Source organism: Schistocerca serialis, chromosome 2 (genome assembly GCF_023864345.2).
Source record: "Schistocerca serialis cubense isolate TAMUIC-IGC-003099 chromosome 2, iqSchSeri2.2, whole genome shotgun sequence".
In the NCBI taxonomy this organism is placed as follows: domain Eukaryota; kingdom Metazoa; phylum Arthropoda; class Insecta; order Orthoptera; family Acrididae; genus Schistocerca; species Schistocerca serialis.
The window spans coordinates 1,095,325,115-1,095,339,939 of NC_064639.1; the positions used below are offsets into that span (position 1 = coordinate 1,095,325,115).

The 14,825-nt window shown below is 42.8% G+C and overlaps 1 protein-coding gene across 2 annotated transcripts in view; it reads right to left on the bottom strand.

The window, feature by feature from the left end:
- The window catches only part of LOC126458556 (chitin deacetylase 1), a 41,916-nt gene that overhangs the window by 10,981 nt on the left and 16,110 nt on the right, over positions 1-14,825 (bottom strand). For both annotated transcript variants that reach the window (XM_050095679.1, XM_050095678.1), the window contains exons 4-6: positions 13,824-13,973; positions 5,439-5,554; positions 3,255-3,491 (exon numbers count right to left, since the gene is read on the bottom strand). In XM_050095679.1, the coding sequence (XP_049951636.1) occupies positions 3,255-3,491; positions 5,439-5,554; positions 13,824-13,973 (503 nt within the window). The remainder of the gene's footprint in view (positions 1-3,254; positions 3,492-5,438; positions 5,555-13,823; positions 13,974-14,825) is intronic.

Here is a 14,825-nt window from a genome sequence, read left to right on the forward strand (position 1 = left end):
GTTAAGTGGATGGGATGAAGCTCTGATTGGTTAAACCAAGCATCCGACCGTAGAGCAAGACGAAACAAGGCGAGAGGGAGAGAGTAGCTCGCCCCCTCGTAAGGCAGTGGCTGGCCTTCAGCCAACGGAATCCTCCTTCGACAAGAAAAGTCTCCTGTGTATGGCGCCTGTGGTGTTAATGTAACTATGTGCTCATATTTTTGTGGAGTAGTTTGCGTGTTGGACAGAGGACAGGGAATGGTTCGACGGAAGACCTGCTCTTTCGGCTATTCACTTTTTGTAACGAAATCTCTCTCATATCTAAATTCCCTATTAGGCAAACGTGCAGTATGAGCTGATGTTAACCACTTGAGAATCGCTACGTTTATAGCTTTTATATTCCTGTTTAGTGTATTATTATATCACTTATACTTCAATTTATAACTTGTAACATTTTACTTTTTGTTATAAAAATCCGGTATTCTCAGTTTCCTTCCTGAAAAGCTTTAAGTGCTATTCAAAAAAGGCTAATAACTGCGAGCGCCCGAATACCGAAAAGCCATCTATCCGGAAGATATGATTTCAGAAGACGTGTTTCAGGGCTACGCTATCACGGGTCAGTTAAAGACATGTGCCATCTCTGATGATAGCGACGACGACGACAAGATGTTAAATTCTAACCTTCCTTGTAACGACAATGAACGTGTCAACCTGACTGATCGGCGAAATCTGCTAGTGGTTCACCCTGCGTTCTTCCCTTTTTATCCCTCATTCCAAAGAGCGACAAACAGGACTAAAAAAAGGGGCATCTAGCGAGAGCATACAATTGCTGCTTAATTCCAGTCCTTTCACGTCTCTTAGCTTTGTTCGACTGACCACTGACAGTCATTTGCAAACAGTTTTTCTGTACAAGTGACACGCTGACTAATACTCTTGTATGTATTTAATTTATTCAGATAGTTACAAAGTGTTTCATTAAAAAATAATACGCAATTAAGTGAAAATAAGTAAAATTTTTCCCCTAACTAACATTAAAAAGCAGCACTCCGTCTGCAGGCCACAAGTGGCCCATCGGGACCATCCGACCGCCGTGTCATCCTCAGCTGAGGATGCGGATAGGAGGTGCGTGTGGTCGGCACATCGGTCTCCCAGTCGAACTATCACTAAAACATTGAGCTCGTATTTAGGAGGAGCAAGGTTTAGCTTTCCCCGTCTGATCATACAAATTTAGGTTTTGGTGGTTGCCCTAAATCACTTCTCGGGAAAGATTCTTTTGAGCATGCCACGGCCCGTTACATACGACATCCTTGTCCAGGCGAGCAAGTGCCCCATCCGTCACGACCTAGTTGTCACCGTGTGGTTAACAGTTAGCCTCCTCTCCCATTTCCCTCTTAACAACGGCCGTGACTAGAGAGTACCAATAGTGTGGAGACTGACACCACGTATTTTGATAGGCGCAGTCCACAAACACATCATTTATGAGCTCCCTTGCTGGTAAAACCTTCTGAGTTGTTGTTGTTGTGGTCTTCAGTCCTGAGACTGGTTTGATGCAGCTCTCCATGCTACTCTAACCTGTGCAAGCTTCTTCATCTTCCAGTACTTACTGCAACCTACATCCTTCTGAATCTGCTTAGTGTATTCATCTCTTGTTCTCCTCTACGATTTTTACCATCCACGCTGCCCTCCAGTGCTAAATTTGTGATTCCTTGATGCCTCAGAACATGTCCTACCAACCGGTCCCTTCTTCTTGTCAAGCTGACCCACAAACTCCTCTTCTCCCCAATTCTATTCAATACCTCCTCATTAGTTACGTGATCTACCCACCTTATCTTCAGCATTCTTCTGTAGCACCACATTTCGAAAGCTTCCATTCTCTTCTTGTCTAAACTATTTATCGTCCGTGTTTCACTTCCATACATGGCTACACTCCATACAAATACTTTCAGAATCGTCTTCCTGAGACTTAAATCTATACTCGATGTTAACATATTTCTCTTCTTCGGAAATGCTTTCCTTGCCATTGCCAGTCTACATTTTACATCCTCTCTACTTCGACCATCGTCAGTTATTTTGCTCCCCAAATAGCAAAACTCCTTAACTACTTTAAGTGCCTCATTTCCTAATCTAATTCCCTCAGCATTACCCGACTTAATTCGACTACATTCCATTATCCTCGTTATACCGCGTCATATTCCTGTTGAAACTTTCGAAAGGCCTGAAGAAAATACGACGCCGCCCAAGAATTAGGAAGGTTCTACTGTCAGTGTCAACGGCCACGAGAGCCCTCGGATTTACATATATACACGGTGTTACTTCTAAGTATCGTCAGGCGCATTTTCTCTTGTGTTTCGGTAGATATTTGCAACTTCGTTTCTGCAAGGTCCAGCTGGAGTCAGCCCAAGCGAATACTGCTTTTTAAGTCTTTTACACGACGCCCATAGTCGACGGAAACCGTCGGTTTGTTTCCGTTACAAACAAAATGCTTTTTAAAGTCGAATTTAACGTGCCCGTTCGATAGAGCGATCCAAAATATTAATCTAGTGCGATATTTGTTTTATCGGTATGTATTAACAGGGACGATAAAACTGGAAGAATAACCAGTACCCCAGCGGCTACCGCCATGCAGCAGCGCTGCTCATTCGCTGTTGGAGTATTGACTCTTCTCCTTGTGTGCTGCCCCTGTTAATACATGTCGATGAAACAAAAATCGCACTAAAATAGTTCTGGACCGCTCTAGCGAATGCGCGCGTAAAATTCAGCTTTCCGTCGATAATGGGCTTCGCATGAAAGCTTTGATGAGCACTATTTGTTAGGGCTGACTCCAGATACACACTGAAAAAACGAAATTGCAAATACATGCCGAAACACCATAGAACATGCGCCTGACAACTGTTAGGAGGTACAACCTGTATAATCTTTCTTGTTGTTACTAGTATAATTATTTCCTATTTTAAAACTATTTTTTCATAGCAGACTTGGTGTCATATTTCATGGTCAGTTATGGGATCAGCTGCCTTTATCTCTTTATTTATTTTTGAAGCAGTAATTACCTGCAGAAATTAATGAAGAAATTTGCGTGAGCGAAACAGAGAAATAGCTTTTCTGTTGCCGTGAATCAAATTAGCCCATTTCGGGGAGTATACTAACCTCTGTCTTTTTTTTTTTTTTTTTTTTTTTCGTGATCTGAACCTGTGAACCCATAGAAAAAAAGTTTCTGTACGTTGCAGCAGATGGCGTCAGTTGTGGCAGGTTACTAAAGACAAGAGCCCTCGTACCTGAGTCCAGTAATTGGGGTCATCCTTGTGAGTGAGCGAGAAGACGCCGATCTCGTGGCCACGGCGGTGCAAGTCCTGCACGGCCGAGTAGTTGGTGTACTTGTGCGAGACGAAGAACGTGCCACGGATCTGGCAGCCGTTCGGGTTGTTGCGCTGGCCGTTGAAGACCTCCTCGTACAGGTCGATGTTGTCCACGTTGACGGCACCGTTGAACGTCAGTGTGATCATCTGTGGCACCTGCAACAAGGGAGGGCGTTGATATTGGAGGGGACGTTACTGTCAGCATTTTCAAAACACGTCTTCTATGAGAGGCTGTTTGAATGCCGGCAGTAACAGGTTATCAAATATGTATATGGAAATGAAAGTTTACATGCAGCTACATACTGCTATCCAGGTTGAAGGAGATCTGATGGCATTGCTTTCAATCTATTTTGTTCTCAGAATTATGTAGATAGTTCAGGTTGGAAGTAGGATGTAGTGGTAAAGCATCCGCATTTAGAATTTTCAAACAAATTATGGGAATTCAGCCAGGTAATATTTACAGCGATTGCCCTTCAAACAACTTATAGGAATTCAGCCATGTAATATTTACAACGGTCGCTGTAAATATTACCTGGCTGAATTCCTGTAGGCAGTCGCTGTAAATATTACCTAGCTGAATTCCCGTAAGTTGTTTGAAAGGCAGTCACTGTAAATATTACCTGGCTGAATTCCTGTAGGCGGTCGCTGTAAATATTACCTGGCTGAATTCCCGCAAGTTGTTTGAAAGGCAGTCACTGTAAATATTACCTTGCTGAATGCCCATAAGTTGTTTGAAAATTGAATACGCCAGGAGAAACTCAGATCTTGTATTGAGAATGCAAGCAGTTCTCTGTGTAAAAAAGTTTGCAAATATGGCTGCTTGAAATCGACTGTTCAGATTACAAACGTTTTAAAAATGTTTATTAGAAGTCTGCTCATTATTTTCAAAACTGCATTAAATTAGATCAGATTTGTCTAATCACTGAAGTTACTCTTTATTATCGAATATAGAATTGAAAGGGAATTTAGTTTTGTATTCCCTGCATAGGAGGCGCAAAAAACTTCCTTCTCCGTAAAGTGTCCGATTCAATGCAATATATCAATTTTAAACTAATTAGAAATTTTATAAGGTAACTGTTTTTTAATAAAGCTGTAGTTACACAGCTGATGGCTCAGAGATGCATTTCTTTAAATTAATTATGAAATTATTTAATAAATGTAACCTTAGGTACCCTGTAAAATCCTAGAAAATTCCTAAAACACAGAGATGGTTTTTCAGCAAAATGTGTATGATTTATGGTGATAGTTTAATCTCATGGTATAAAATTATTCTGTCGTGTATTTTCAAGAGCAAACCACAGATCTTAATCATCGAACGGTCTACCCGACGGGAGGCCCTCGTCACACGACATTTCATTTTCATCTGCGCCGAGTTAAATCTGTATGCCACATTGAAGCTCGAACTCAGATAGCTGCCTTTGTAGGGGTTCCATGGCTCACTCGAAGTCTCATAATGCCGGTATCCCTCCTTTATGCCTTTCAAACATATTCTTCGAAGAGTAAAATGATTTCAATATTATACAATCGTACTGTACCAAGATTTTCATCCCTCCTGAGTCTGTGCTCTATAGACACAAATTATCGAATTTACGACCAAATAAATAAATATTTTCAAAATCTACATTTGTAAAAAACTGTATTGGAAAAGAAGTATCCTTTTACATTGTGCAAACATTTAGTCTTTGCGTCGGGCAGCACATGAAACCTGAGCTCTCTCGAGATTTTGACTCAAATCAGTTTGCAATTTCACAGCAGTACGCAACAACAATTTCACAGGTTGCCATAACGGATGGGTTTTTCGTGTGTATTACTGTGAAACTGAAAGTGAGTTTGAGCCACAGTTTCCAAAGAGCTCTGGTTTCATATTTATAACAGTGCTAAAGCTGAAGTTCACCAAAATTGTGTTTATGCATCAGTGCGTCCCTCTATGTTTCAGTGACTGTAAAACAACAATTCAGATCTGAAACGTGTCTGCTACGGCTTGCGTGCAGAACGTATTGGATACCTTGTGCGTCGCCTTTATCGGCGATATACTCAGCTAAGACTAGGGAATACGGGCCAGGACAGGCCACATCGCGTGGTGGCTGTATGCTGGTGACGTACCTGGTTGGGTTCTATGCTGCCGGGGATCCTGGTGCCGTCAGCGGAGCAGAAGCAGTCTGGCAGCACGCACTGCGTGGGGTCGCAGTCTGGCGCACGGTTAGGGTCTGTCTCCACGGCTGCGGGAAGAACAAAGAGGCAAACATGTCACAATCAGGAGCGTGCCAAAGTCAAACTGTCTACAGCGAAGGACAGCAACCAGTAACTCATTCTTATTACTAATGGTTCAAATGGCTCTGAGCACTATGGGACTCAACATCTTATGTCATAAGTCCCCTAGAACTTAGAACTACTTAAACCTAACTAACCTAAGGACATCACACACACCCATGCCCGAGGCAGGATTCGAACCTGCGACCGTAGCAGTCCCGCGGTTCCGGACTGCAGCGCCAGAACCGCTAGACCACCGCGGCCGGCTATTACTAATAATATGTCTGTAAGCTACGAGCGAAATTAATGCATCTACTCTGAAGCGGAGTTTGTATATAAAACGCTTATCGTTAAAATTAAACGTGGAGCTTTGTGATGTGAATTTATTACGACAAGCAGACGGCGTACGGTCTCTGCATATTTCACGCACAGGCTGAAAAGAACACGCATCGGACAGTGCTGAAGCAGCCAGATACGCTTAATAACGTCATTCGTTGCAAAGGACGTCCCATTGACGCCTCGAGAACGCAGAAACGAGCCTGTGGTCCGTCTGTTATTTATACGACGACTACGGCAATGGGCTTGCGACTTTGCATGTTGCCGATCTTGCGCATGGACTACTCAGTTTGTACGTGGGCTATCCACAAAGTACATTACGTTTTGGAATTAAAAATAAATAAAGTATTGGAAATTATTTTTGTTAATACAGATGAAAGCCACACTTCAATACTACTTTTCTACATAGTTGCCATTTAAATTAAGGCACTTATCGTAGCGATGGACGAGCTTGGAAATTTCTTCGTCGTAAAATTCGGCCGCCTGTGCCTTCAACCACGTGGTTACCTCTTCTTGAAGCTGTGCGTCGTCATCAAAACGCTGCATAGCGAACCACTTCTTCATTGCTGGGAATAAGTGGAAGTCGCTCGGTGCCAGGTCGGGACTGTACGGCGGATGAGGAAACGACTCCCACTTAAAAGATTCGAGAACTTCACGAGTGGCATTTGCCGTGTGGGCCCGGGCGTTGTCGTGAATCAGCAAGATCTTTGAGCCCAACTTTCCCCTGCGCTTGTTTGGTATTACTCTTCTGAGGTTGTGCAGAGTTTGGCAATACCTTTGAGAGTTTATTGTCGTGCCTCTTTCCAGGAAATCCACAAAAATCGTATTTCTACCGGGTTACTGATTAACCACGTGGTTGAAGGCGCAGGCGGCCGAATTTTACGACGAAGGAATTTCCAAGCTCGTCCATCGCTACGATAAGTGCCTTAATTTAAATGGCAACTATGTAGAAAAGTAGTAGTTAAGTGTGGCTTTCATCTGTATGTAATAAAAAAATTTCCAATACTTTATTTATTTTTAATTCCAAAACGCAATGTACTTTGTGGATAGCCCTCGTATATTTTGCTTATTTTTTTCATAGTTCCACACAACTTCTTCCTGTTTTCTCGATTGATCTGTTTTCAGTTTTTCAAGGCCTATCCACTGTGCCAACTTATAACTAAATCTGAGGGGGGTGCGATGTGGAGGTTCCCTTGTCAGATGTTAAGTCCCATAGTGCTCAGAACCCCACTAACGGCTTGCTTTGGTATAAGAAATGATGGTTAAATGACAGAGCCTAAGCTAGGAAATCGACGAGGAATTTCGTACGCGTGTGGCGAGAGCAGAGGGGCGTGGGCGCGCGCGCTGACATTCTGCAGGGCCGGTGCGTTGCACAACGCGGCAGCCCGGCTGCCTTGCTCGGGCCACGCCCTGGCAGTCACGTTCCGCGGCGCTCCCCCCCTCTTCCCCCCCCCCCCCCACACCCACAGCTCCCCAGCACGTGATCCGCGCCCGCGCGTATCCGGATACGGCCTGCCTCAAAACTCCATTGCGCCTTTCTCGGGTGCAGAATATTCTTGGCGCCCACTGGGAAAAACCCTACGTCGTGATGCCGTTTCTACAATGCCCCGTGTATATTATGCGATCAAGAGTATGCGGACACACATCATCATCATCATGAGTGTTCTTTCCTAGGACAGGTATTCACATGTTTCTATCTCTCCATGCAGTCCTGTCATTTCCTACCGTATTCGTTCTCTTATAATTGTGTCATATCATACTGTCAACCAACTGGTATCTTCTGCGTCCTCTTCTTCTTCTTCTTCTTCTTCCATTCACCGTTCCTTCCACACCATCCATCAGTAAACAATCTCTCCTCATCCAATATCCAAGCAAACTGTGTTTCCTCTTCCTGATTTCCTTTAAAATTTCACTCTCCTCCTTCACCTCTTCACCTGCTGATTTCTCACCTTGTCTACCCATTTTATCCCTTTCATCCTGAATCCACGACTCAGATGCTTCTATTTTTATTTCTTCCTCTTTCCTCAGTGTTCGTGTCTTGGCTCCGTATAATGCCGCGCTCCACTGAAGCCCTTCGCCAGTCTCTTCCTCATGTCCCTGTCCATGCATCCCCATAGATGCCTCCTCTTCTTATTAAATGCCTCCTCGGCAATTGTTATACGTGTTTTCGCGTTCCTGTTACATCTCATTTCCGTCGGTAATAATGTTTCCCAGATATCTGAAAACACTAATTTGCTCTATATCTTTCTGTCCTAACTTTATAGTAGTTCTTACTTTTCTTTCACTAATCACCATATATTTTGTCTTTTTCTTACTAATTCTCATTCTGGATTCCTCACAAGTCTTACTCAATTCTTTTAACACTCCTGTCATAGTTCTTTTGCTCTCCACCAATAACACCATATCACCTGCAAATCGAATACATGCTATCCTCCTACCACCAACCCGCACTCCTCTATTTTGTTTGGCGCAGTGGTAGCACACTGGATTCGCATTTGGGAGGACGACGGTTCAATCCCGCGTCCGGCCATCCTGATTTAGGTTTTCCGTGATTTCCCTAAATCGCTCCAGGCAAATGCTGGGATGGTTCCTTTGAAAGGGCACGGCCGACTTCCTTCCCCATCCTTCCCTAATCCGATGAGACCGATGACCTCGCAGTTTGGTCTCTTCCCCCAAACAATCCAATCCAATCTATTTTGTTTCACAAATTTCTGAGTAATACGCTCCAAATATACATTAAACAGTATTAGGGACAGAATGCAGCTTCGCTCACTCCCCTTCCAGTTGTGCTTTGCTCTGTTATACCCTTCCCAACCTGTACTCGATATTGTGTTGTAGGTATAGGTTTTTAATCAGCCTCCTACTACTCCAATCGACACCATTCTTCCTTAGAATATCCATCAATTTATTCCACTGCATTCTATCAAAAGCTCTCCCCAACTCAGTGTATCTCTCGGACACCTAGTAGTGCATCTAAATATGGGATGTGTGCCTCTCTGCTGGGGACACTTTCAATGAGCTGTCCGAATGTCTGTGAAGGCTCTATTTTGTTTCACACATTTCAGAATAATGCGCTTCAGATATATGATAAACATTATTAGGGAGAGAGTGCAGCTTCGGTCACTCCCATTCCAGTTGTGCTTTCCTCTGTTATCTCCTTCTCAATCTGTACTCGATTTTATGTTGTAGCTATGGATTTTTAATCAGCCTTCTACCCATCCAGTTGACACCATTCTTCCTTAGAACGTCCATTAATTTATTCCGCCGCACTCTATCAAAGGCTTTCCCCAAGTCAGTGAAAACAGTGTAAACTTCTCTTCCTCTGTCCATGTATCTCTCGGACACGTAATAGCGGACCTTAATATGGGATGTGTGCCCCACTGCTGCGGACACTTTCAATGAGCTGTCTGACTGTCTGTGGAGCCCATTCTTCCTCAAGAGCCGAAACCAGAGAACGTATCGATGTTGGACGCTGGGATCTGGAGTGGTGTCGAAGTTCTGACTGGTCTCAGAGGTGTTACATCAGATTCACGACGGGACTATAGACAGGCCATTACATTTCAGAAATGTTATTGTCCACAAACTATTGTCCCACAGATACTACTTTATGACTGGTTGCACTGAGACACTGAATCAAACAGTCATCACCTCCGAACGGTTCCTTTACTGCAAGCTTATAGCGTTTTCTTAAGCGCAATAAGGGGTTCACAACCTAACCACAAAAACACCCCCTTACTGTACCACTATCTTATCTGTACTTGACTGTTGTCATTACACAAGATGGCAGCTAAAATACTCCTGGCTTTCTCCAAATCCAAATCCTTCCATCGGATTGCCACAGGGTATATTGACCACTGTACCCCAACTCCGTTTAGACAGTTATTGTGATAATTGGACTGCTGGTAGCACTGCTATGCTTGACGGTCCTTGTGCATCAGTGCATGAAAGCTGCCTGGTTTTGATTTAGAGTTTCCACTTCACGATCACATCACTAACAGTCGACTTGGCCTGCTTTAGAAGGGTTGAAATGTCTCCGATGGGTTTGCTTTTCAGGCGGTATCCAGTGCCTAGGCCACGTCGCAAGTCGCTGAGCTCAATTGGCCACCCATTCTGCTGTTACTGCTTTCTGCTGACAACGAAAAACTCCTCGCCTCCTTTTATACTGGCGGGTCTGCCTCTCGTGACATCTAGCGGTCAGTTGCGCGTTACAAAGGAGTGTCTGGAAATTTTTGGTCTCATTATTTATCTGTAAGCCACTGTTATTCTGTAATGGGTATCAAAGGTGTGATACTGCTCCTCAAAACAAAAAACTGTGAAAAAATATATACAGGGTGTTTCAAAAAGAATATACCTATTACGAAGTATTATTTTGTCCAAAATATCGATCGCTGCGCCTCGTCTCGGCTGTTGGAGAAACGAATACATAGCCTAGTTTATATTAATAGCCGCTAGATGTCAGTTGTCTTCTGTTTTGCTTGGTAAACGTCATATGTTTAAAATGGCTACTCAGCAGCAGAAATCATTTTTGTGTTCTTGAGTTTGCGAAGTGAAATTCCGTGATTACAGTGCAAAGACGTTTCAGGTTGAGGTACCAAATTGATGCTCCGAATGGGTGGAATATTCGCAGATGGTATCGAAAGTGTCTAGATACAGAATGTGTATGTAAAGGAAAGAGTCCATTCCACCCTCGTGTTCCTGAAGAAAGTGTTGCACGAATTCTAACTGCTTTTCAACGTAGTTCTTCAAAATCAACTCGTCGTGCCAGTCGGGAGTTACAACTGCCTACAACGACAATTTGGCGTGTTTTGAGACGTCGGTTGGTCATGCAGCTGTACAAGTTACAGTTGTTACAAATTCTGCGTCCTGATGACAAACGCACACGTGTGGCATTTTGTAACGAGATTCTTGATGCTGTTGACATTGATAACACTTTCATGCAACGCCTCGTATTCTGTGATGAAACGACTTTCCATGTTAGTGGTCAGGTAAACAAACACAATGTTCGAATTTGGGGCCTACATAACCCACAAGCAGCCATTGAACATGTACGAGATTCGCCCAAAGTCAAAGTGTTTTGTACGATATCTGAAGCTGCACGAAGACAGCTTCATTTTTCAACATGACACGGGGCACCCCCCTCCCCACCACTGGAGCCGCCAAGTGCGTGAATATCTGAATGAAACTCTACCGAACCGTTGGATTGGTCGTCAAGGAGCTGGAGACGTAGCATGTCTCAGCTGGGCTCCATGGTCACCGGATTTGACACCCTCTGACTTCTTCGTGTGGGGTTTCGTTAAAGACAACACTTATGTACCACCACTCCCAAGAACCTGGAAGAGTTGAAGAACCGGATCCGTGCTGCTATAACATCAGTGACGAAGGGCTTGCTTCCCCGAGTATGGGAAGAATTTGAGTATCCATGTGATATTGTTCGTGTCGCTCATGGAGGACATATTGAACATCTGTAGTCTGAACTTGAGAGGTTCGTAAATACGTGTGTAAAGTTTCATATTCGTATGTCTTAAAGTTTAATAAATATATGCATTCGAAATACGTATATATTTTTTGAAACATCCTATATTTTATTTTACATATGTTTGTGGCTGCAGCCGAAACAAATTTTCTAAATAACAACAACCTGCAGCAATGGTAGTTGTTAGCTGAATTAAAATAACCTTTCGCTTCGGATTCGCCACTATTACGCAGTTTCGGATTTGTAGCCATTTTCAAGTGAGTAGAGTATAATCAGCCAAAACGACATTTTCAGGTGACAGTCAAAATGTTATACTTCGTTAAAATATAGTTATTGGCCGGACTTTAAAATTACCAACATGACAACAAGACTTTCCTGAGCAGCAGTAATGTATCATACAAGAGCTGAACTCTGTTGCTTAGGAATCTTCTTGCATCAAGATGTTAATTTTAAAGACCAGTAAGCTGCCATACAACAAAATTTTAACAAAGTTTGACCATACTCAAGTTCTGACTGTTCCGCAAAAATATTCGTTTGACTGATCAAACTATTCTCACTTGAAAATGGCGGCACATCCTAAACTGTGTAGTAGCGACGAATCCAAAATGAAATAATATTTTAATCCAACTAACAACTACCAGGGTGGCAGATTGCTGTTATTTAGAAAATTTATTTTGGCTGAGGCTACCACTGCAACAAAAAAAGTATATTTTTATATGGTTATCAAACAAAAGTGCGTTCATCAGAACAGTTTCACTGCCTTTCGATTCCCATCCCAAGATAACATTGGCGGACAGATGTGCGCCTATGTTAGATAGCATTTACAGTGAGCTGTTAACTGTTGCCATTACCGAAATGTTCCACACTTTTATCTTTCCTCATATCCTCAGAGAGTACTACGAAGTCGCATGAAAATACGAATACACACCGTCAAAGTATGGCATCTGTAAGGCGCTAAGCTTGATTTTGAACTGTGGCAGTAATTAATGTAATTTTTCTGCTGGAGAAGACGTGAAATGGCATATTAAGACCCTGAATTGCATTGAGTGCAGTATTTTTGTGAGTCTGATTCCTGTCCCGAACGAGCAAGTACGATTAGAAGCAGACGAAAACGTTGTCGTTGATGAAACGGAGATTTTTCGACATTTCCTGAATACAGAAAACAGCTGGACCTTATCAGTGCTCAAAAAAAAAGAAAAAAAAAGAACCCATCAGAGTTAGTACATGTTTCATTGCCTTCTACGTCAATCCTGGTGATACAAAAACGAGAATATTTTTAGCAATGACATCGCTCCAGTACAATATGTAAGATCTATAGGCTAGAACTTCTTTCAGTTAGTCTGCATTCCGGAATTCGTCAAATAAGAGATTCGATTGTATGAAGATCACCAGTGAAAACTGAATGCGTCAACGAATCATTCTTTATTATGGAGATTAAAAATGAGCCGCGCGAGAATTAGCGGAGCGGTCTAGGGCGCTGCAGTCATGGACTGTGCGGCTGGTCCCGGCGGAGGTTCGAGTCCTCCCTCGGGCATGGGTGTGTGTGTTTGTCCTTAGGATAATTTAGGTTAAGTAGTGTGTAAGCTTAGGGACTGATGACCTTAGCAGTTAAGTCCCATAAGATTTCACACATTTTTCAGCGAAAGACCGTTGAAGGTCGTTGGACAGCACTAAGCTTTGTATGTACGAGGGGTACTCAAATGAAAACCTTAAAAGTGTAATTCAGAATCAACATTTCGCGCCATTGTTCTGTAAGTCGGCATGTCTTTTACCAATGATGTAAGGAATGCCCTACGGGCTGCAGCATACTACCACTCCAGCAACCGCCGATGACGTGCACTTTGATACTCTGCCACAGCCGTCTTACCCATCAGACCTCATGCCGAGTGAGTACCACATGTTTGGATCACTCAAAGAGGCAGGGGGAGGGAAGAAATTTCGTTCCGATGAAGAGTGAAGAGGTGCAATAGAAGATGCATGAGTGGCTGCACACACGAGCAACAGATGTTTTTTTTATTTATTTATTTATTTTTATTCCGTGCACACTCCCAAATGTTGGAGGAAGTTTGTTGAATAACAGGGAGAATATGTCGAAAAATGAAACACTTGTGTTCCACTGATGTCCAATAAGAAAATTTCAAAAATATTTCGGGTTTTCATTTGACACCCCCTCGTACATTTTGGACATCGTGGTAACTGTCTGTTCACAACTGCTTTTATAGCTCAATCACACTTATACTTTAAATGAAAAACAAAGACAGGGAGGCAAGTTAAAAAAGAGTTGTTTAATCCGTTATGAATCTCAGACTGACGTATTTTAAGTACGAAGATTTTATTCCTGCTGCAAATGGGTATTGGAGCCTTTGATTCACTTCACTGTATGTTCTGTGATTTTAGTGCGATAAATGAGGAGGTGCTTAAGTACTTACTGCAGGCGTTCTCGTCGGACTCATCCTTGCAGTCTGGCTTGTCGTTACAGAAGAGTTCCTTCTCGATGCACTCGCCGTTGCCACAGGATAGCTTGCCTTCGGGGCACACTGGTTCGTCCGTCTTGAGGATGGGCAGAACCTTACGCGGCTCTGCAGATACAGGGAACACCGTTTGTAGAAGGGCGTCGTGGTCCACGGACAGTTTTGGAGAGTAAGTTGTCCAGGAATTGTGGGGTACAGGGAGCGGAAAGTCGAGTTATCGGCGGTTAGAGACACGCAACAGGCAACAGAAGAGGGGAAGGGCAGACACAAACACAAGAAACAGACACAGTTAAGAGAGACACACATTTCAGAGCGAGGCTGGCTCGCCGCGAAGGCCACGTATTATCAAGCATTGAAATTTGAGAAAAAATCACTGTAGCAACAGTCAAGAAAATAAACGGTGAAAAATGCGCCAACAGAGTGATGGCGAAAAAGAAATTTTAATATTTAAAACAAAGATTGAGGCTGTGTGAACAGTATAAAGAAAATAAGTTCTATCTAATACGAAGTGATAATTCTACTTAGAAAACACAAAAAAAATTTGTTATATTTTCATTGTTACGTGTTAGTCGTTAGTTCAGTATTCCCATTTCCTATTCATACTACTAAAGATATTAAAAAACGCCAACAACCAGTTTCAAAGTACGTATTTACCAAAGAGCTATTCTTACATAAGCAGTCTAAGATAGTACAGACTACACCCAAAGATTAACTGCTGAGTTCATTCACTACTCAACACAGCAAGTAATGGCGTCGAGAGATAGTGTTGTTATTGTAGACGTGCAGAAGACAAGACGAGTGAGGGGAAAATGAGATAAGGTGTAGAGTTGAAAAGAGCATGCAAAGGGGTGAGGAGCCAAAGGATCCAAACTACAGGGAAATAGTTCAAAATCAAGATAACCTAAATAAGAAAAATACTACGTCACAGTGGGTTCCATGCACAAAACTGAATCCGTTTAC